General features: G+C 35.9%; 4 protein-coding genes and 1 pseudogene across 4 annotated transcripts; 4 read left to right on the top strand and 1 right to left on the bottom strand.

Annotated features, from left to right (window-relative positions):
* Positions 1–1,930: 1,930 nt before the first annotated feature.
* On the top strand, positions 1,931–5,595 carry LOC147289096 (ER lumen protein-retaining receptor-like). The gene is made up of 6 exons (XM_086236477.1): positions 1,931–2,511; positions 3,453–3,718; positions 3,904–4,019; positions 4,708–4,781; positions 4,868–4,931; positions 5,225–5,595. Exons 1-6 carry the CDS (start codon positions 2,421–2,423, stop codon positions 5,259–5,261), a joined length of 648 nt encoding a protein of 215 aa, XP_086092603.1. The 5' UTR covers positions 1,931–2,420; the 3' UTR covers positions 5,262–5,595.
* Positions 5,596–6,359: 764 nt separating this feature from the next.
* Positions 6,360–7,233, top strand: LOC147289095 (wall-associated receptor kinase 5 pseudogene; annotated as a pseudogene).
* A 3,989-nt stretch (positions 7,234–11,222) lies between these two features.
* LOC147289094 (putative wall-associated receptor kinase-like 16) lies at positions 11,223–13,138 on the top strand. The gene is made up of 3 exons (XM_086236476.1): positions 11,223–11,563; positions 11,661–11,793; positions 11,908–13,138. Exons 1-3 carry the CDS (start codon positions 11,258–11,260, stop codon positions 12,897–12,899), a joined length of 1,431 nt encoding a protein of 476 aa, XP_086092602.1. The 5' UTR covers positions 11,223–11,257; the 3' UTR covers positions 12,900–13,138.
* Positions 13,139–13,920: 782 nt separating this feature from the next.
* Positions 13,921–15,981, top strand: LOC147289093 (wall-associated receptor kinase 2-like). Its single transcript, XM_086234752.1, has 2 exons — positions 13,921–14,809; positions 14,930–15,981. Exons 1-2 carry the CDS (start codon positions 13,921–13,923, stop codon positions 15,979–15,981), a joined length of 1,941 nt encoding a protein of 646 aa, XP_086090878.1.
* A 317-nt stretch (positions 15,982–16,298) lies between these two features.
* On the bottom strand, positions 16,299–19,032 carry LOC147289092 (laccase-15-like). The gene is made up of 6 exons (XM_086235760.1): positions 18,913–19,032; positions 18,289–18,440; positions 17,954–18,201; positions 17,691–17,819; positions 16,636–17,580; positions 16,299–16,550 (listed from the first exon to the last, which is right to left on the bottom strand). The coding sequence occupies exons 1-6, from the start codon at positions 19,015–19,017 to the stop codon at positions 16,420–16,422; spliced, it is 1,710 nt and encodes a 569-aa protein (XP_086091886.1). The 5' UTR covers positions 19,018–19,032; the 3' UTR covers positions 16,299–16,419.
* Between the last annotated feature and the right edge of the window lie 1,038 nt (positions 19,033–20,070).

The raw sequence follows: 20,070 nt of genomic DNA, 5'->3' as shown, positions 1-20,070 counted from the left end.
AGGTTTGAAAAAACAAACAATGAAATTATTTAAAAACTTTTCAATAAAATAAAAGATTTTTTTTAAGGTCCAAAACATAAAAGTCTATGATTGAACGACTCACGTGCAAAATAACAGTGACAAAACTGGTCCATTTTAATAAGTCGAGTGTTCGGCAATTGTCATTGTTCGGCAATTTATATGCTAGGTTCAAACCCATGACCACTTGATGAAAGTGAAAGTGTGAATTTCCACTACATTATTTAGTCACTTATGATATGTAAGTACATACAATATATTTATAGACATACTAATACTTGAAATATAATAATTGATAAAATTATAATTGGTATTCTATACCATAACCTTATACACTAAACCATAAAGTCTGAAACCTTATACCTTAAAAATTAACCTTATTCTCTAATAATTTTAGTATATAAATTATAAATTATAGTTTTAGACTTTTAGTAATATTTTTAGACTTTTTGCAATGATAATATTTAAACCGAGACCTAAAATAATATCTAAAAAAAAAGGAATGATATATAAAATATATTTACTTTTATAAATTATTATATTTCAAGTATCAGTAAGCCTATAAATATATTGCATGTACTTGAATTTCATAAGTGGTGTAGAGGGAATTCATACTTTGACTCTCCTCATAAGGTCATGGATTCGAATTCTAGCATGTGCAAAAAACACCTTACATTTTTCTATTCAATATATATAACTTTTATATAATATAAAATATATAAATAATCCGGTTCGGTTCGATTTTTTTGTCAACTCGATTTTGTATACCATTCTGTATGTTTTTTGTTAGTTTGTGGACCAACTTGAAATGAACCCTATAGTTAATGGGAAAATTTGAAATATTTTATAATTCGTGGATCAACTTAAAATGGACCCTATAATTGGTGGATGTAAATGTAGTTGAGCCTAAAAATAATACTTATTGATATATTTTATATCTTTTCTTACATAAATATATCAAAAACTAATAAAATGAACATAGTATACAAAATTCAAGATTATGAAGTCACATCCACTTACGATATAATGTAAAAAAATTGTTACTAATTGTCACCATAATCTACCCAATTTCAAAGAAAAAAAAATCACGATGAGCGCTCGGCGAGGTGGCGAGCACTCTGCACTAAAAACACGTGAGTTGTTATAATGTATAATGTGGGTTTATTTGTCAAAAGGTGAACTTATTTGTCATTGAAATATTTTATATGAGTTTATTGATCATTAAAGGTTGTAAAATGAATTTTAAAATTATTTACTTTAAAATAAATTGGTTCATTTTTAAATGGGAAAGTCAGGAAGCAGGTACTTAGGTCGGAATTGTACACAATAATAAAATTAATAACTAATTTATTTAGGAAAATAAAATTACAAGGGTAAGGGCCAGGGGTGGATCAGGAAAACCTTGGTGTTTTCTTTTATTTTATTTTTTATTTTTGTTATTTATGGTCTTTTTATAGTGGGTTAAAATTTTAAATTTTAAATTCAAAGAGAGAGGTGTATAGTGAGAGAAAGTGAGGTGTGCATATGGTAAGCACTTTTTCTTATTTTATGAGTCTTACTTATGACCGTTGGATTTACTAATCTACTAATCTACTATCTGATCGAATGGTTGATGATTTCGACATATGTACTTGGGTTTATGGGCTGCAGACTTCACCATGTTTAAATCTGGTCCATCCATGCTCTGAGCTCTATTGGGCCGGGCCCGTTCCCGTTACAATTACATCTTTGTTTTTTTTTTTTTTGTCAAAATTTACAATTACACCTGCATTGCATCTCGTGGAATCCAAGGATAAAGCCCAGCTTTGATAACTATAAAGCCCTTGCCTTTAATTGCATTTTCATCATACTTGTGATAAATTTTTGCTCTTTAGTTTCTGTGATTTAGTACTTTTTCAATATTTTTCTTTTCTTCGTTTCTGCTTCAGTCTTTGCATGTCTATATATTCTTCTTTTGCTTTTTCTTGTTGGAGTTTCTGGCAGTTCAATCTCCCTGAGTTTCCATGGTTTGTTCTTCTTGGTCTCTTAAATGTCTTAGTGGGCCCAAGCCCATGAGCAAAAGAAAACCAACTCTTTTTTTTTTGGTCAAAGAAAACCAACTCTACCCAAGCAGGGAATGGTAGGTATAGGAAGAGGAGCAGAGAGCAGACGAAATATGTATTCTGTTTTTTTTTTTTTTGGCAAAGACCGTGCCAAAGACGATAAATTCATCCCAAAGAGCTACGGGAAGTCAATGCTCACGTTCTATAAAGGCGCGTGCATTACAAGTGGTCAACCTTGAACCAACGAGAAGTCTACTGAAGCAAAACCAAAACCAAGAAGGAAGAAAAAACTGAAAAGAAGCAAAGAAATCGACGAAAGGAAACGAAGAGTTTAGAGAAGAAACTGAGTGCATAATAATCATGAATGTGTTTAGGTTGGCAGGGGACATAACCCACCTCGTGAGCTTACTGGTTCTGTTCCTTAAGATCCGCACCACCAAATCTTGTGCAGGTATGAATTGGTCAGTACTTTTTCTCTTATTCCTTGTATGTCCTTTTTGTTCCAAGCATGTTTGATGTAATGCTTGTGTGAGAGTTAGTGCTTGGCATGAGATTATTGTGGCAGTTGTGAATGAATTACTGAACCCGGAGTAATCAAATAATCAATTATGTTGAAACTTTGATTCTGAATCCTATTTTTGTTTTTTTTTCTTCTCATTTTTCATTGTATGATAATTGATTGTTGCTCGTTTCGTTAAGAATTTGTACCTATTGGAAGGGTGAATGATCGTGGTTTGGGTTTTCGGGGCCAGTTCGCTGGGTTTGGCTTTGATTAAGGCTTGAAATGGCGAGTGGATTCTTTTTATCTCTTTGAGAGAATGATGTTCCCTGGGTGTTGGTTGGGGGCTAAGCTGTTCTTTGTATCGATAGCGTGTATTTTGTCCATTGAGCTATCACCCACTATTACAAAAAGTTCCGTTTTCTTTCAAATTGTTTTTATTATTGCTAATTCATATTTTTTCTTAAAATCATTCCTTCATGTTGCTTATTTAGTTATAATTTCTTCTAGAAGTAAGGGCCCGGAGTGAAATGGATTCTTGCTTAAATGTGTGGTCAAGATAGAGAGTTTGACGAAATAGCATACCATATATATGGCAAGTGGACATTTAAACCAGAATCATACACCCCATCTCCCTAAACCATTTGTCATTCTTTAAGTTAGTGATTGATTATATGTTGCTACTTTTGCAGATTTCCCATTCTTAAAGTTTGCATAGATATTTATAGCATAAAATGGTCTTGTTATTGAATTCTTTTGACTAAACTCCGCAGATTCAGACTTCAAAAATTATTTAACTATTAAAGTGCCTTGTTTAGTGGTGCTCAAAACATGAAAGGCTTTGATCCTATTACATGCCACTCTTAAGTCTAATAATACTTCACTTGTACCAGGAATTTCACTCAAAACTCAAGAACTGTATTCCTTGGTCTTTCTTACTCGATACCTTGACTTGGTTGTGAAGTATTACTCTCTCTATAACACATTAGTGAAGCTAATCTTTATTGGAACTTCTTTTGCCACGGTCTGGTACATGAGGTACCATAAAGTAGTGAAGCAAACATACAACAAGGATCAAGATACTTTCAGACATTACTATCTGATCCTTGTATGCTTCGTGCTGGCTCTTCTGGTTCCCCATGCTTTTACTGTAATGGAGGTACATGGCATTCATGCCTTTGTTTTTCTCTTCCTCAGTTCCCCTTTAATCTATTTGAGTTAAAACCATTATATCCTTTAAAATTGCAAACATTCTTCCACATCACTGAAGATCTCCTCTTTCTTATGCTATTTGTTATCACTTTATGCCCTTGAATCTGATTGGAACCTGATCTATTGTAACAGGTTCTGTGGGCATTTTCAATATATCTTGAAGCTGTAGCAATCTTACCGCAATTGGTATTACTGCAGAGGTCAAGAAACATTGACAACTTAACTGGAAACTACGTTTTTCTTCTTGGGTATGTATGCACTCCACTGACGAATAAATGCATTTGCTTTTGTTCTATTCAATTTCTGGGATAAGATTTCCCTGGAACTTGATTACTCCTAGTTAGGATCAAACTGGAAAGTGGCATCATTTGTACTCCCCTCCTCCCTGCCAGCACTTTGCACATGGTGATTTCTTTATGCAATTGAAGAGCACTATAGATTCACTTCTACCTTCCATCATAGGGAACATGTCAAATTGATACATGATCATTGACTCTATGGAACAGTTTTGAAATTGTGAATCTTTTCAGAGAAACAGAGAGCTGTTTTCTGTTATGCAACAAAGGGAGTGCATAGATAGGATTGACTTGGTAACTATTACATGGCCCCCATAACCATGATTTTGCTGCTAGGGTGTCACTCGGTTATTTGAAGACAATTTGATAGTAGTGGTATATGGATAACAGTACCCTCATATACTTGGTAGTAGTACTACAGGACAGATATATGGTGCTGACAGTGAGTGTTATGATGATAATACTGTTCTATAGATAACTTTGATTTTTCCATCTTTTGCAGCCTAACAGAATCATCATATACTTGACATGAGTCTTTTGTTTAATTACTGATATCCTAAGGATCTCAGTTTGTTTATGTTTCTTGGATTTCTTTTCATCTGATTATCTCTGGTGACAATTTTGTTTGGTAACTTTGTAGTGCTTACCGAGCCCTATATCTTGTCAATTGGATTTATCGTTTCTTCACAGAGCTCCACAGAGTTCGCTGGATACGTAAGTTCTTTATAGCTTGCACTTAATAATGTTTTAGCCCATTTTAGAGTGATATAAGTAATTTCCTGTCAAATTCCCAAATGCAGCTTGGATCTCAGGCCTAGTTCAGACTGCTCTTTATGCTGACTTTTTCTACTACTATATTAAGAGGTAACTTTAGTCTATACTATTTTTCTTGTGTGGAACAAGAAACATGTTGGAATACCTAGCAAAGGTCTTGGTCTTGTGACACATATGTTTCCATTTCCATACGCATTGGTAACAAGCAGCAGGATTGATATGGATTGAATCAACTGTCAGCTTCTTTATAGCGTGCAGTTTGCAGTTTAAAACATGATTGTTTGCTGCTGGAAAATGACACTTGTATTTGAAACAAACAGTAGATATCAACTTATGTATGTTCCTAGATCCTACTAACAAACTTGTCTGATTTTTTTCTTCAGCTGGAAGAAACACGAGGAGCTTAAGCTTCCTGCTTGAAATGGATCGTTCTGGATTTGTAATTTCGCCAACAGAAGAACTATGCATACTGCTATTGCGGCGTACTGGACAATCTTCTTCTTCCTTTTCCCCCACTTAGTTTTAGGACACAGAACCAGAGTTGACCTCTGTTATCCTTGTTATGGGATTCAAGGAATATGTATCATGATCAATAGTTACCCTCAGTGCTACCGCATTAATGGATAGATTGTAGGAAATTTTTTCAGTACTATCATATAGATTCTGGAATCATTCTAAGAGGATTCAGTTTGGTCTTGGTAAGACCTAATAATAAAAAATAATTACTTACCAACTACCTTCTCACTGTTTTTTGTTTGTTCTTTCTCTGGGTTACAATCCTTTTGAATAATTATTCTTTTCTCGATCATACTCTTCTTTCTGTCCTTCTTCTCTCTTTCTCTCTTTAAACACAGTCACATACACAGACATGTCGCCGCCTTCATCTTTACGAGCCTTCACTTGAATTTGCATGCTCCTCATAATCATCAACCATCTGGATTCTACTTAGTTCTCAATTTTAATATATTATCAATATATATAGATGTTGAAACCTATAAAATTGAGCATTTTAATAATACAGGATATGACCTAAGTGAACGTAACTCTATAGATGTATACCTCCGAATAAAATACTAGACATTGGAGGCCGATTGAAGGAGGAAACAAGGAGGGAGCAAGACACTGATACACTGAGCCGGCCTCTTCAATAAAGCAGAATTTCAGCTGTTGAGAAGTTGAGAGATAAATTCCCCCTAGGCCCTACTCAAGGAGAAAGGTAGAGGAGAGCATGATAGTGAGCAAGAATAGTGAATCTGTTAAGAATGGAAAGCATGATTCTGATAGTACGGCATCTGTTAATGCACAAGCTCTCATGGTTGTTGAGCTTGGCATTATTGTTTTTGATGACAGAATCAGCATTATTGGATGGCAAGTCCAAGCTTGAAGACAGATTCATAGTTCCCTGCCCATTTGGCCCAAGTGGAAAAAAATGTTCTATAAGCAACTGGGTTAAGTTTAGCTGTAGAGCAATCGACATGGCAAGTAATAGTGGTTTTTATTACAATAAATCGAATGGTAATGGAGCTAGAGATAGGTGCAGACTATTATAAGAAGAGTCACATTTTTGGCGTGGAGGAGGGCCGAATGGAGCGTTTTATACATGAAATAGTCACTCTTACTCAAATCAACCATCAAAATGTGGTGAAGTTCCTGGGCTGCTGTTTAGAGACTGAAGTTCCCATATTGGTTTATGAACTCGTCTCCAACGGGACCCTTTTCGACTACATTCATCATACCAATGGGAAAAGTTCATTGCCTTGGGATAACCTTTTAAAGATAGCCTCAGAATCTGCAGCTGCTCTTGCTTATCTCCATTCTTCTGCAGCAGATTCATCAAAACCATTTATTATTCATGGAAATGTTAACTCTTCCAACATATTATTAAGTGATTGTTTAGAGGCCAAAGTCTGTGGTTTTGGACCTTCAAGGTTAGTTCCTGTTAATGAATCGCAGATAAGGACATTGGTTGAGAGGACACTTGGTTATCTGGACCCAGAGTATCTTAGCACCGGGCAATTGACAGATAAGAGTGATGTTTACAGCTTTGGAGTAATTTTGTTGGAAACTTGGAACTTTTAACAGGGGAGAAGCCAATATCCTTTGATAGACCACAAAACCAAAGAATCATAACTTCGCATTTTGTTTTGTCAATGGAACAAAATGGTCTCTTTCAGATTGTTGGGCCACTTGTGGTAAATGAGGGAAACAGAGAACCAGTCAGAGCAGTTGCGGAGCTTGCGACACGATGCCTCAGGTTGAGTGGTGCAGAAAGGCCAACAATGGAACAAGTGGCTGGGGAGTTGAAAAGGTTGTCTGACACATACAATCCTAATTAGTTCAAGTTGACAACCATCACACATTAATTTGTGATTCTCCCCTTATTTACATCTAAAATAAGGAGTTATTTTTACTACTGTATTGTTATGGCATATTTTTTGAAAATCGACCAGACAATATCAATGTGTGTTGATGAAGTTTCCCATCTTCAAATTAAAGTTTGATTTGCTTTTGAAGGAAAACTATGATGAGCTAATCAATGTGCACTTCACTACTACGATTTACATAATTAATTGAGAATTTTAATTCTCGTGTCATGGATGGAAAGCAGCCACTGAAGCTATGAGCATGTCCAGTTGTCCACTACCATTAGTCCCATATCATATAAATATACATTATCATAATCTGGAAATAACTTGCCTATCCCTATATTGGGGATGTGGCATCAAAGAGAGAGAGAGTGAGAGAGAAAGAAAGAGAGAGGTAGAGAGAGAGAGAGAGTGAGTGAGAGGTGATGCCACATCCCCAATAATGGAGAAGGCAAGTCCCTCTCTCATAATCTCACTTCTCACATACTAGATTCTACTACCTTATTATGGATGTCACGTCTAATCGTCATAATCTTTACACAGTTCACACATTTTCAAAAGACACGTTAACTTTTTACAAAGTTGACAATATGGCACCTAACATCCAATTTTATATTAAAGAAAAACAAATTTATTATTTTGTTTTTGGATAAAATTTTAAAAACTAAAATTAGTGAAAAATATTTTTCAATAATCAATTTTTATTTTTTTTTAGAATCATCATTTTACACAAATCAATTTAAAATTAAATTACAAAACTTAAAATAAATAAAATTCATTGGCAAAAAAAAAAAATCAATTAATCAAACAACAAAGACAAAAAAAAAACACCGGACCCACCCGATACAACAGCACCACCAACCATTCGTCCCTCCCCTCTTTTCGACCGCCAGCAACACCGATTCCCCCACCACCCATCCATCCCCTATCTCTCCTTCCTTTCTTTTTGTATTTCCTTCATCTCATTTTCTTTTGCTTTCCAATTTTTCATTTTGATGTTTTTCTTATTTTCTTAGTTATTAGTTATTTCCTTAGTATTTTGCATCTTAATATTTTCTTAGTTGATTTAACATATTCTATTGATCTATTCTTAATGGCAAAAAAAAAAAAAACATATTCTATTTTTGGCTAAAATTTAATTTAGACACTCAATTATAGAGAATATTTCAACTGCATCCAAGGAGGAAAATTTCGAAATTTTCGGCAAAATTTCGCCGAAAATTTCGTTTTTTGGAGTGGGCGAAATTTTATCACAATACCATATAATTTTCGTTTTGATTTCGGAATATTTCGCCGAAATTTCGAAAATTTCGCCGAAAACCTCAAAATTTCGGCGAAATTTTCGATGGCTGAGATTTCTGGGTTTAGGGAGGCTGGGTTTTGGGACCAAGAGTCATCGCAGGGATGGTGACGTTTCAGTACCACTGTTTGCTATAAAGCTCTCTCTTCAATCGTCGATCTGAGATCGGCTTCTGAACCCAATTGAAAAAAATGGCGGAGGCGTCATCGCAAGGCTGGGTTTTACAGGGTGGTGCTTGCGCCCATGACGAGGTGTCGAGCTTTGAACGGAGTGCCGCAGCCGGCTCTGGCCGAGTACTACGCTCAGAGGTCAACTCCCGGCAGCGTTCTGATCAGTGAAGGCACTTTGGTCTCCAACACAGGCACTGGGTAATTTCGTAATTCTCAATGCTTTTCAAGGGTGTTACTTGTAATACTTTGATGAGTGGCTAATGGTTTACAGTAAAGTATCAGTATTCAGGAGTCAGGAGCTTGGCAAAGAATAAAGTGAAAATAAAAAGTGTACTGTCCATGTGTGGTTTTTTTATTAAAAAAAAAAACATATTTTTTATAATAATAAAAATTAGAAATCTCAAAATTATCAAATTTTTGGCTTACAAGCTTAGGTACAAAAGTAAGTGGAGACTGAATGGTACTTCTATTATGGCCCATTTGAGGTATTATTTATATAATTATTAATTAGTGACTTATTTTTTTAACAATATTTACTTCCAGTGCGCATTATATTCACCTTATATCACATGAAACCTATTATATAATTTGATTTCTTCAATGTTTTTTATAAATATAGTAGATAATATGTTAAATAAGCATACAGTCAAGTTTCATTTAAAATCTGTATTTTGATAGTAATTTCCGTCGTTTTTGTCTAATTTTGTCGAAATCAAAATTTTAATCGAAATTTCCATCGAAAATTTCCTCGAAACCGAAATTTTACTCCTTGACTGCATCTATCATCTACAAAATCATTCAAAAACATATTTCATCTAAAATCTAAATTAAAAAAATGAATTCTTCTTCCTCTTTTTCTTTTTTACCCCTCTCCACCTTCCACTCTCTCTCTCTCTTCCCTCTCTCCAGCCAACCCTCCAACCCAACCCCTCCCGACCCCACCCCCACCACCACCACCTCCCAACCCAACCCCTCAAGAAAAAAAAGGGTTTGAGATTTCGTTTGACCGTGTGTTTTTAAACCCTAATACATTTATATCCCTTAAAAAAATGTCATTTTTATATAATTGTTAATTAGTGAACCATTTTTATTTAACAATATTTGTCATTATATTCATCTTATTTAATTCATGATTTAATATTGTAATATAAATAAATTTGAGGTGTTATTTATATAATATGGTTTTTTTCAATGTTTTTATGAATGTAAAAGATAATATGTTAAATAAACATATGGTCAAGTTTCATTCAAAATTTTCATATTTTGATAGTAATTTCCGTCGTTTTTGTCTAATTTTATCGAAATTCCGCAAAAATTTCCGTAACCGAAATTTTACTCCTTGGTAGAGTCAAGTCAATAAATTGGGTGGGTCTATTTAGAATTATCATTTTTTTTTAATTTTAAATACTCTACTATATGGATTGACGAAAATACTCTTAGAGTTAACAGAAAATTCAAAGTTTGATGGAAATGGATGGTAGGTGTCACATTGTCACCTTTGTAAAAGTATGGGTGGTTGATTGTCAAATTTTTTTTTTGAGTGGTAAATGTGCACACCCTCAATAGTCTGAGTGGTATTAGTGCAAAAAAAACTTTTTATTTATATATATATATTTTTTTGTGTGTGAAGGAACAGGAAAATTATATATAAATTTTAGGCATAAATTCAATTTAGACCCATAACTATATAAGCTATTTCAACGGGGTCCATGAACTTTAAAATATTTCAAATATACACCCGATCTATTATCTAAATTGAAAAATGAATTTATGTCCATTGATTCGTTGAGAGATCAGTTAAATGACAGCTTGACTTTTGCTGACCGGGATTAATTGGCGACGTGACGTTATTTCAGCAAACATTTCCCGCCAAATGAGCGACACGGACCCATAATTTAATAATAATAGAGAGAGAGAGAGAGTTTGTGGACCCATGTCACTCATTTCCTGCCAAATGAGCGACACAGGTCTACCTAACCCCTGACACGGGTCTACAAACTCATCATCTATTTCTCGCTCATTGAACACAAGTGAGAGATTTATATTCGAATTTGGGGGAAAACGTGATTTTTTTGGAGACTAAATGGTCAAGAGAGCGTTCGACGAGCGGGAAAGATGTGATGGGTGTGTGAGCCCGTGTCAAGTGGACATGTGTTGCTCATTTGGCAGGAAATGTATGTTGAGTTGGTGTCACGTCGTCAATTAATCTCCGTTAGCAAAAATGAAGCTGACATTTAACTGATCTCTCAATAAATTGATGGATGAAATTTCATTTTTCAATTTACATAATAAATCAGGTGTATATTTGAAATATTTGAAAGTTTGTGGACTCCGTTGAAATAATATATATAGTTATGTGTTTAAATTGAATTTATGCCTAAATTTTAATTAAAAAAATTAAACCTTGCTTCTGAATAGAATACTAGAGAGTCAAAGCCGCGTGGAAGGAAGAAACCAGGAAGGAGCAGGTCGTATTTGGTAATACATTGATCCCCTTCTTTCACTTAAATCAGTTGAGACTTGAGAGAGCACTTCCCAAGTAGCTAGTTAAAAGGGTGTTCAACCATTACCAAAGATAAAATGGAAAGCATGATTCTGATACTAGGCCGGCATCTCTTGCACAACCTTTCTTGGTTTACCTTAGCTTCATTGTTTTTGTTGACAGCATTAGAAGCCAACACCAAGCCCAGCAACCAAAATGAATTATGTAGGAATCTGACAGATCCCAACCCATTTGACAAAAAACGTAGCACTTCCGGATCCTATAGCCCATTTTCTACAGGCGAGTGGTTTGACATAAACTGTAGCACTTCTTATAGACCAAAAAAATGGTTGTCAGGCGAAATTAATCGTGAGGATGAGGTGGTGCTACTTTCTCCAACCCAGGTACGTGCAAATAACTCAGTCGCATTTAGCTGCTACACTAAAATTGGAACATTGTACCCTAATGCTCATGCTGCAATGGACAATAACTTCACCACAGGTGTATACTAATCAATTAATGAGAGGTCGAGACAAAACTTCCCATTATTCTCTTAGAAAGCTGAAACACCACATAAAAAATGGCAGAGGTAACATCCCACACATCAAAGACTTTCCGGTAAAGTTCATTCTAGGTATGTAGTCCCTTGCTCTAGTACAATTAATTGGTAATTACTATGCAACTTTTAATATATGATAAATTCTTAGACTAGGTGCGTAAATATTTAAATCTAAATGTAAACTTGCAGGTCTTGGCTTTTCTTTCTTATTTCTGATCTCTGGGGTTTACTTCAGTGTGAAGAAACATAAGTTTATTACGCTCAAATCCAAATTCTTCCAAAAAAATGGAGGGTTATTGTTAGAACAGCATATTGCTTCACATGGAATTGGAAGCACACAAATTTTTACAACCAAGGAGCTAGAGATGGCTATTGACTGTTATAAGGAGAGTCACATTTTTGGTCCACGAGACACTAAAGAAGCGGAACAGGACCAAATGGAGCGTTTTATAAATAAGATTGTCACTCTCATTCAACTTAACCATCAAAATGTGGTGAAGTTCTTGGGCTGCTGTTTAGAGACTGAAGCTCCCATTTTGGTTTATGAACTCGCCTCTAAGGGGACCCTTTTTAACTACATTCATCATACCAATGGAAAAAGTTCATTGCCCTGGGATACCCTTTTAAGGATAGCCTCAGAATCTGCAGCTGCTCTTGCTTATCTGCATTCTTCTGCAGCATATTCATCAAAACCATTAATCATTCATGGAAATGTCAACTCTTCCAACATATTATTAAATGATTGTTTCGAGGCTAAAGTCGCTGGTTTTGGACCTTCACGTTTAGCTCCTGTTAATGAATCACAGGTAAGCACATTGGCTCAGAGGACAATTGGTTATCTGGACCCAGAGTATTTTTGCACAGGCCAATTGACAGATAAGAGCGATGTTTATAGCTTTGGGGTGGTTTTGTTAGAACTTTTAACAGGGGAGAAGCCAATATCCTTTGATAGACCAGAAGATCAAAGAATCATAACTTCCCATTTTGTTTTGTCCATGGAACAAAATCTCCTCTTTCAGATTGTTGCGCCACAATTAGTTAATGAGGGAAACAGAGAACAAGTCAGAGCAGTCGCAGAGCTTGCAAAGAGATGCCTCAAGTTGAGTGGTGCAGGAAGGCCAGCAATGGAACAAGTGGCTGGGGAGTTGAAAAGGTTATCTGACACGTATAATCCTACCTAGTTCAAGTTGACGACCATGACACTGAAAAGTTCTCCAGAGCTGGAACCAGTGTCGGTCCAAAACGAGCTTAAAGTCAGAACCCTTGCTTAGAGACAAAATGGAGTCTGGAATGAGAAAACAGAGCAATGGAAAGGATGTGTATATAATATATAGCTAATTTGTGATTTTTTGTTTCTTCCTTTTCATATGTTTGCTTGTAAGATTAGGGGTTGTTTTCAATAATATCCATTGTTATCGCAGCTTTTTTCTTTTCTTCGACTAAAGTGTCTTGATAAACCCTTTGGAAGAAAGCAAGTAATACTAAGGCAATCTCTGAAAATAATTAAATTTTCAAACAATTACAAGTCTAGCAAATGATAATCTTATTTCTTGGAACATATAATTAATTAAGGCCAATATTTAGGAAATGTATATGCCGGCCAGTTCAAAGACTACTACAATTTATTCCATGGAATCAAAGATTGGTCGAGGGAATTACGGATTATGTTGAGCATACAATTACAGCCACCACTAGCTTCGGCAAGGTGGCATATTCGGTGGTGGCACATTTCTTGAATTTCAATCAAGCAATATCATGTCATGTGTGTTGGTGAAGTTTTCTTCTAAAGTTTGATTTGCCTTTGAAGGAAACTACAGTGTGCTAATCTGCTCTTCACTACTATGATTTACATACTAAATACATGTGATAATTAATACATAGCAAAGATTATAAGTCAAATATAAACAACAAGTGAAAGGCTATTTCCTCAACTCTAAAAATAGTAGAATGAGTAGTCTATCTCAATCTCAATTAGAAAATTAAACCTTGACCTCCGAATAAAATGCTAGAGAGTCAACCCTGGGTGAAAGGAAGAAATGAGGAAGGAGCAGGCTGTATTTCGTCATACATTGAGCCCTCTTCTATAAACCAGAAATACTTCAGTTTTAAGATTTCAGGTCAATGCAATTCCCAACTCTTCCAAGTCCATATATACTGCTCTTCAACCAGTAGATCAGTAAGAATATGTTAACATAAGAAAAAATGGAAAGCATCAATATTCTGATACTACGGCATTACTTGATGCACAAGCTCTCTTGGTTGTTTACCTTGTTTTTGTTTGCAGCATTATTAGAAGCTAACCCCAATTCCAGGTGCCAAAAAGAAAGTGAGAATATCACAGTTCCCTACAAATTTGGCATTAGAAAAGGATCATGTTCTATGGGCGAGTTCTGGTTTGACATAAACTGCAGCACTTATTCCTATAGCCCACCAAAATCATTTTCAGGCAAAAGTAATCTTGATAATGATAAGGTGGTACAACTTTCTTCAAACCTGCAGGTACGCGTAGATAACTCTGTCGCTTATAGCTGCAACACCAAAAGTAGTGGATCATTAATCTGGGATGCTGCAAACAAGTTCACAGTCAAAGGTAGTACTTGTGACTCCTTTGGTTTTTTGGGAGGGACAAATAAATTGGCCAGCGAATGTGTGTCGTTATGCAACATCAACAGTACCTTCACTGATGAGCCTTGTCCTGGTATTGGATGTTGTTGCTATTCCTCCATTCCCAAAGGCATCAATTTAATTTCTTTTGTGACCGATGAAGCAGAGAGTATAGCGAACCGCAACAGTAAAAGATGGAATCTAACTTTTGCAGCTATGTTTTTCTGGTTTGTAAGCATGAGTGGTGCTGGTGCACCATTCTGCAGGCTGTTCTTTCCTATGTTGATGGTAGGAAACATCAGCAGTGCGCAACCGGACGCACTCACCAAGTTAACCCAAATCTACAAAGGATATGCTGTCCCTCATAAGTCTTATAAACAATCTCGACATGCTCTCACAATCGACACACCTACAAAAATGGAATACCAGTTGAAAAATAACAGAGGCTACATCCCACACAAAGTCCTTCCCACAAAGCTCACTCTAGGTATGTACGTAATCCCATTCTCTACTGTAATGAATAATAAGTTAATAACTACGCTACTTTTAATATAAATAATTTGAATTTTTAGAAAACGTGCATATATAATCAAATGCAACCTTGCAGGTCTTGGATTTTGTTGCTCATTTATTTTGTTCGGGATATCTGGGGTTTATTTCAGTGTGAAGAAAAAAAAGTTCATCAAGCTCAAATCCAAATTCTTCCAGAAAAATGGAGGGTTATTGGTAGAGCAGCATATTGCTAATTCAAATGGTATTGGAAGCACAAAAATTTTTACAGCTGAGGAGCTAGAGATAGGTGCTGACTATTATAAGAAGAGTCACACTTTTGGCGTGGAGGAGAGCCAAATGGAGTGTTTTATAAATGAAATTGTTACTCTTACTCAAATCAACCATCAAAATGTGGTGAAGTTCTTGGGCTGCTGTTTAGAGACTGAAGCTCCCATTTTGGTTTACGAACTTGCCTCTAAAGGGACCCTTTTTAACTACATTCATTATACCAATGGACAACGTTCATTGCCCTGGGATATCCTTTTAAAGATAACCTCAGAATCTGCAGCTGCTCTTGCTTATCTGCATTCTTCTGCAGAAGACTCTTCAAAACCATTAATCATTCATGGAAATGTCAACTCTTCCAACATATTATTAAGTGATGGTTTGGAGGCCAAAGTCTGTGGTTTTGGACCTTCAAGGTTAATTCCTGTCAATGAATCGCAGATAAGCACATTGGTTCAGAGAACAGTTGGTTATCTGGACCCAGAGTATCTTAGAACCGGCCAATTGACCGATAAGAGTGATGTCCATAGCTTTGGAGTGGTTTTGTTAGAACTGTTAACAGGAGAGAAGCCAATATCCTTTGATAGACCAGAAGGTCAAAGAATCATAACTTCCCATTTCGTTTTGTCCATGGAACAAAATGATCTCTTTCAGATTGTTGCGCAACAATTAGTTATAAATGAGGGGAACAGAGAACAAGTCAGAGCAGTTGCAGAGCTTGCAAAGAGATGCCTCAAGTTGAGTGGTGCAGAAAGGCCTACAATGGAACAAGTGGCTGGGGAGTTAAAAAGGTTGTCTGAGACATATCCTGAAGTTCAAGTTGCCAGCCATGAGCACACTGAAAGATTCATTAGAGCTCAATCCAGTGTCAGTCCAAAATGAGCTTAAAGCCACAACCCTTGCTTGCAAATGCGAAACAGAGAACAGAAAACAGGGCAATGGAAACGATGTGTGATAGTTACTTTTGATTCTTCATTTTTGTTTTTGTATTTTTTATTCCTTTTCATATGTTTGCTTCCAAGATTTGGAGTTATTTTTAATAATATCCATTGCTATGGCAGCTTGCTTAATTTCTCTTCATGGACAAAGTATGCTGATAAACCCATTGGGATGGCAATCTTTGAAAATTATTAATTTTCCAAACAATATTACAAGTCTACAAAATGATAATCTTATTAATTCTTGGAACATATAATTAATGAAGGCCAATTAATACTTATAATGGTAGAAAGGAGTTGCTCCAATTTATTCCATGGAATCAAAAACTGGTCCACGGAATTATGCATTATGATGAGCATATAATTACAGCCACCGCTAGCTTCAGCAAGGTGGCATATTCGGTGGTGGAGGTAAGACATGAGCTCCAGGAGCCTTTCCATTTTTCACTATGAAAGTCACATCCATGCCCCATGACATATGCCGATCCAGATGACAGTGCATAAACCAAACTCCTATACTCATCAACAAAATGTAATTAATTGTCATTCATTGTAATTAATTAGTTAATTAACAAGAAGTCATAATTAATTAACTTACCAGGATTGTCTGCCTTGAATCTAATGGTAGTCCAGCCATTTACAGGGACAGCAATGGTGTTCTGAAGAGGAGGATCAACAAGATTATATGTCAAAGGGTCCTTATCCTTGTCAAAATTTCCAAGCCCCCATCCCACTACATAGAAACTAAATCCATGCAGATGCATTGGATGGTCATCTCCTGCCACTAAATTTGTCCCCTGTAACACAAGCTCCACCGTCGAATTATAGTCCAGTATTTTGACCTCGGTCCCTCGTTTCGGGGTCTGTAAGTACAACGGCAAGTCCTGTGCTGTAAAATTAAACAGCAAGGGTGGAAAGTTGGGAAACCGAGTCCCAAATGCCCCATTGACATGGTAATAGTAAGCTTGCAAAATGTCAATTGTGGGGTTTACAAAGCTAATGTTGTTGACACTAGCGGCCAGACGAGTCCCATTAGGCCCTGCACATGAATTATTTGGGCACGGTATTGTGTTGACCGAAATTGTGTAAAACAAGTGAGTTGATATCTTCTTTGGCACGTCAATGGGGTGGTTTTTATCAGCTAAGCTTTTAAGATTGGCAGTAAAATGGACCGACGCATTGGTGTCGTTATGAGAAGGAAGATTAGGTAAGGAAGGAGGTGAAGATGGGGTGTAGTTTCCACTGTATTGTAGTATGGCTGTGGTGGTTGTGTTGTCATAAGGAATCCCAGAGCCACCAACGTATGCTTTAGAAGCGATGTAGTAGTGGTTAGGCCTTTGATCAGCTTTTAACAATAGGTCAATGGTTTGGCCAGGTGATATTGTCACATAATCTGTTGTAAATGGCTTGGTGTAGCTAGCGTCTGACCCTACAACGGTGACTTTGTGATTGGCAATGGAGAAAAATTGCATCTCTTGCACAACTGAATTGATTAGCCTTAGTAGGTAGGTTTTGCCATAATCAACTACCAGCTTGAATGTTTCTGCAAATAGTAACAAAACCAAATGAGCCCATTTTGTCTGACAATTAATTAATTTGCCAACAGCTAAATTGTGTCCCATTTTTCTCAAGATAATTAAGTTTGGTGTTGACCTGGTTTTGAGCATGGATAAAGATCGCCAGGTTGACCGTTCATGAGAAAAGCATCCGAAATATTGGCTTCTCCTCCGGATTGAAGAGTTTCATTATAAAGCTTTCCTATATCTTCCTTCCACCACTCTCCTGCAAATTTTCAAAACTAATATATAAGGACTTCATTATTTTAACATTACTTAATCATTTGTTGACTCGTTGCAGAATGAATCATCCTTAATTAGGCAGTGATTAAGATGAAGACTTCTTTAATTGGTACGTACCCAATATGATTGGAATTTCTGCATGAGGCTTGGGAAAGGGGTAATTATTGGTTCCCTTGTTGGGGTATATGATTATTGGACCGTGGACAGTGGCTCGATCCCATTCACTGTGAGCATGCCACCAAAGGGTCCCTTCCTCTGTGGAAAATAGGATGGTTTGGGTAAACCTAGCTCCTGCTTGTATTGGGCACTGCGTGATATAATCAGGACCGTCCGACCATGGATTCCTTGGTTGCTTAACTCCATGCCTGAAATTAAGCAAAAGCACACAGATATATAATCTACTATTTAATGGATCGATCGATAGAATTAAGTCACAATTAATTAAATATTACCAATGGATAGTAATGTTACGATTGGCCTTGTTATAGACATCGACGATGATGGTATCTCCTTTGTGAACATACAAGGTTGGTCCAGGAAACTGACCATTTACAGTCAAGATGTTCTTTGTGCTACACAGCCTTTTGTATGGAGTTTCTTCCACCTACAAATTAAATATATGAATCAACTCGATCATAATGAAACATATATATATATATATGTACATCAAAACACAACTCCATGCATGCAATTCATACAAATTATACGTACAAATATATATATATATATATTACGTGCAATGATCATGATCAAGAATCCTGATAACAACAGTACCCTCCTAGGAAATGGGGCAAAAGAAAAAAAGCCCTCATATCAGCTAGCTTATATATGTGTGCGTGTGTGGCCGGGATTCAAATGTATATTAATTCAACTCCTTCCATACTCTAGCTTCTCAAACCCTACAGGCTTGAGCTCAACAATTTTGTTGACTCGTTGGGTTCAGAATCAGAGCAAGCCAAAGTTCCTTGGCATGATAATTAAACAGGGCATATACAATTTCATGCTACAAATTAAGAGGAATTAATTACTCAATAATTTCAGTTAGTAACGTCATATATGCATAACAGTACACTTACCACAAAAGTGTAACGAGCAGGCCAAGCTTGGCAATGGAGGATGCCAACACACAATAACATTAAGCCTAAAAGCTGGTGCAAGCTAAAAATCTTCATGGTCAACATGAATTATTGTCAAATTAATGATCTATCAGTTCATGAGGGAGCCACAGAGGCAAGCACACATATATAATGGAATGAATTTATAAGTGGTGAAGGTTAAAGCTAGCCGTGGATGCTTCTAACACACTTTTTTCTCTGTTAAATACAATTTTTTAAGTTAGTGGCAAAAAAAAAAAAAAAACAATTTTTTAAGTTTGATGGAACCTGTCATTGTAAGTTGTAAATTGTAAATTGTAAATTGTAAATTGTCGAATTTAGCTTGGAATTGGATTTGACCAAGTGACTGGATATATATATATATATGCGCGCATAAAGGAATGATAGTTATCACATATGTATGCTTTTTTCTCTAGCTAATGATTATAAGGCTAATTAAGCTTAGCTAGCTAGTTCGTCATTTCCTTCTAGAAAGTAGAAATAATCAAGAATTTCTCTTTGCAGCGTTCCAAATCATTAACATGGACTAATATGTTCCATTAATGTTATAAAGTACGTACTTCTTCTCGTTCCCTGGTAGCCTCCCTTATTTTTCCTTTTAAGTCACAGATTTTTTACTTTTCACAATATTATAATTATATATGCTAGCTGATCGATCAATTGATATTATTAATTTGGATTGGATTATGGGCCAACTAATTAATATTATATATGTGCACCCGATCGATGAACACTTGAATCGAACTCGCCCATCCTTTTGGGCACAGGGACGCGAGAACCAATCGCTTTTTTCAGAAAATCTGCAAGCGATATGAATATACTTGCGTGTTGCAAGTTTTGCTTTATGAAAGATGATGAGTAGGCAAGAGTAGGCAAAAAGGCATTGTAAATTTATAATACAAGTGATCAGCCATTCATGATGGATGAGAAAGGCTTATAAAGATTGCTTACTTTTTACAAATTAATAACAAGCTAGCTATAGCCTATAGCTAGCATGATATATAAATATATAAATATTATAATGTGGTTTGACAATTCAATGAGCAAGATAATTAATTAATTAATTTTTTTTATCTTTAATTGGCGGCCAGTGCATGCATATATCATATATGCCCTAGC

This window comes from Dryas octopetala, chromosome 3, assembly GCF_963921425.1.
Source record: "Dryas octopetala chromosome 3, drDryOcto1.1, whole genome shotgun sequence".
Taxonomy (NCBI): domain Eukaryota; kingdom Viridiplantae; phylum Streptophyta; class Magnoliopsida; order Rosales; family Rosaceae; genus Dryas; species Dryas octopetala.
This window is presented reverse-complemented; position numbering and strand designations above follow the sequence as displayed.

Excerpts from the sequence above, each read along its gene's own strand:
- LOC147289093 (XM_086234752.1), top strand. The coding sequence starts at position 13,921 with ATGGAAAGCATCAATATTCTGATACTACGGCATTACTTGATGCACAAG. Across the intron at positions 14,810-14,929 it reads TCCCACAAAGCTCACTCTAG|GTCTTGGATTTTGTTGCTCA; the intron begins GTATGTACGTAA and ends GCAACCTTGCAG.
- LOC147289092 (XM_086235760.1), bottom strand. The coding sequence starts at position 19,017 with ATGTTGACCATGAAGATTTTTAGCTTGCACCAGCTTTTAGGCTTAATG. Across the intron at positions 17,820-17,953 it reads AGAAATTCCAATCATATTGG|GAGAGTGGTGGAAGGAAGAT; the intron begins GTACGTACCAAT and ends GAAAATTTGCAG. Across the intron at positions 17,581-17,690 it reads TTATCCATGCTCAAAACCAG|AAACATTCAAGCTGGTAGTT; the intron begins GTCAACACCAAA and ends TACTATTTGCAG.
- LOC147289096 (XM_086236477.1), top strand. The coding sequence starts at position 2,421 with ATGAATGTGTTTAGGTTGGCAGGGGACATAACCCACCTCGTGAGCTTA. Across the intron at positions 4,020-4,707 it reads AACTACGTTTTTCTTCTTGG|TGCTTACCGAGCCCTATATC; the intron begins GTATGTATGCAC and ends GTAACTTTGTAG. Across the intron at positions 4,932-5,224 it reads TTCTACTACTATATTAAGAG|CTGGAAGAAACACGAGGAGC; the intron begins GTAACTTTAGTC and ends TTTTTTCTTCAG.
- LOC147289094 (XM_086236476.1), top strand. The coding sequence starts at position 11,258 with ATGGAAAGCATGATTCTGATACTAGGCCGGCATCTCTTGCACAACCTT. Across the intron at positions 11,564-11,660 it reads TGCTACTTTCTCCAACCCAG|GTGTATACTAATCAATTAAT; the intron begins GTACGTGCAAAT and ends ACTTCACCACAG. Across the intron at positions 11,794-11,907 it reads TCCGGTAAAGTTCATTCTAG|GTCTTGGCTTTTCTTTCTTA; the intron begins GTATGTAGTCCC and ends GTAAACTTGCAG.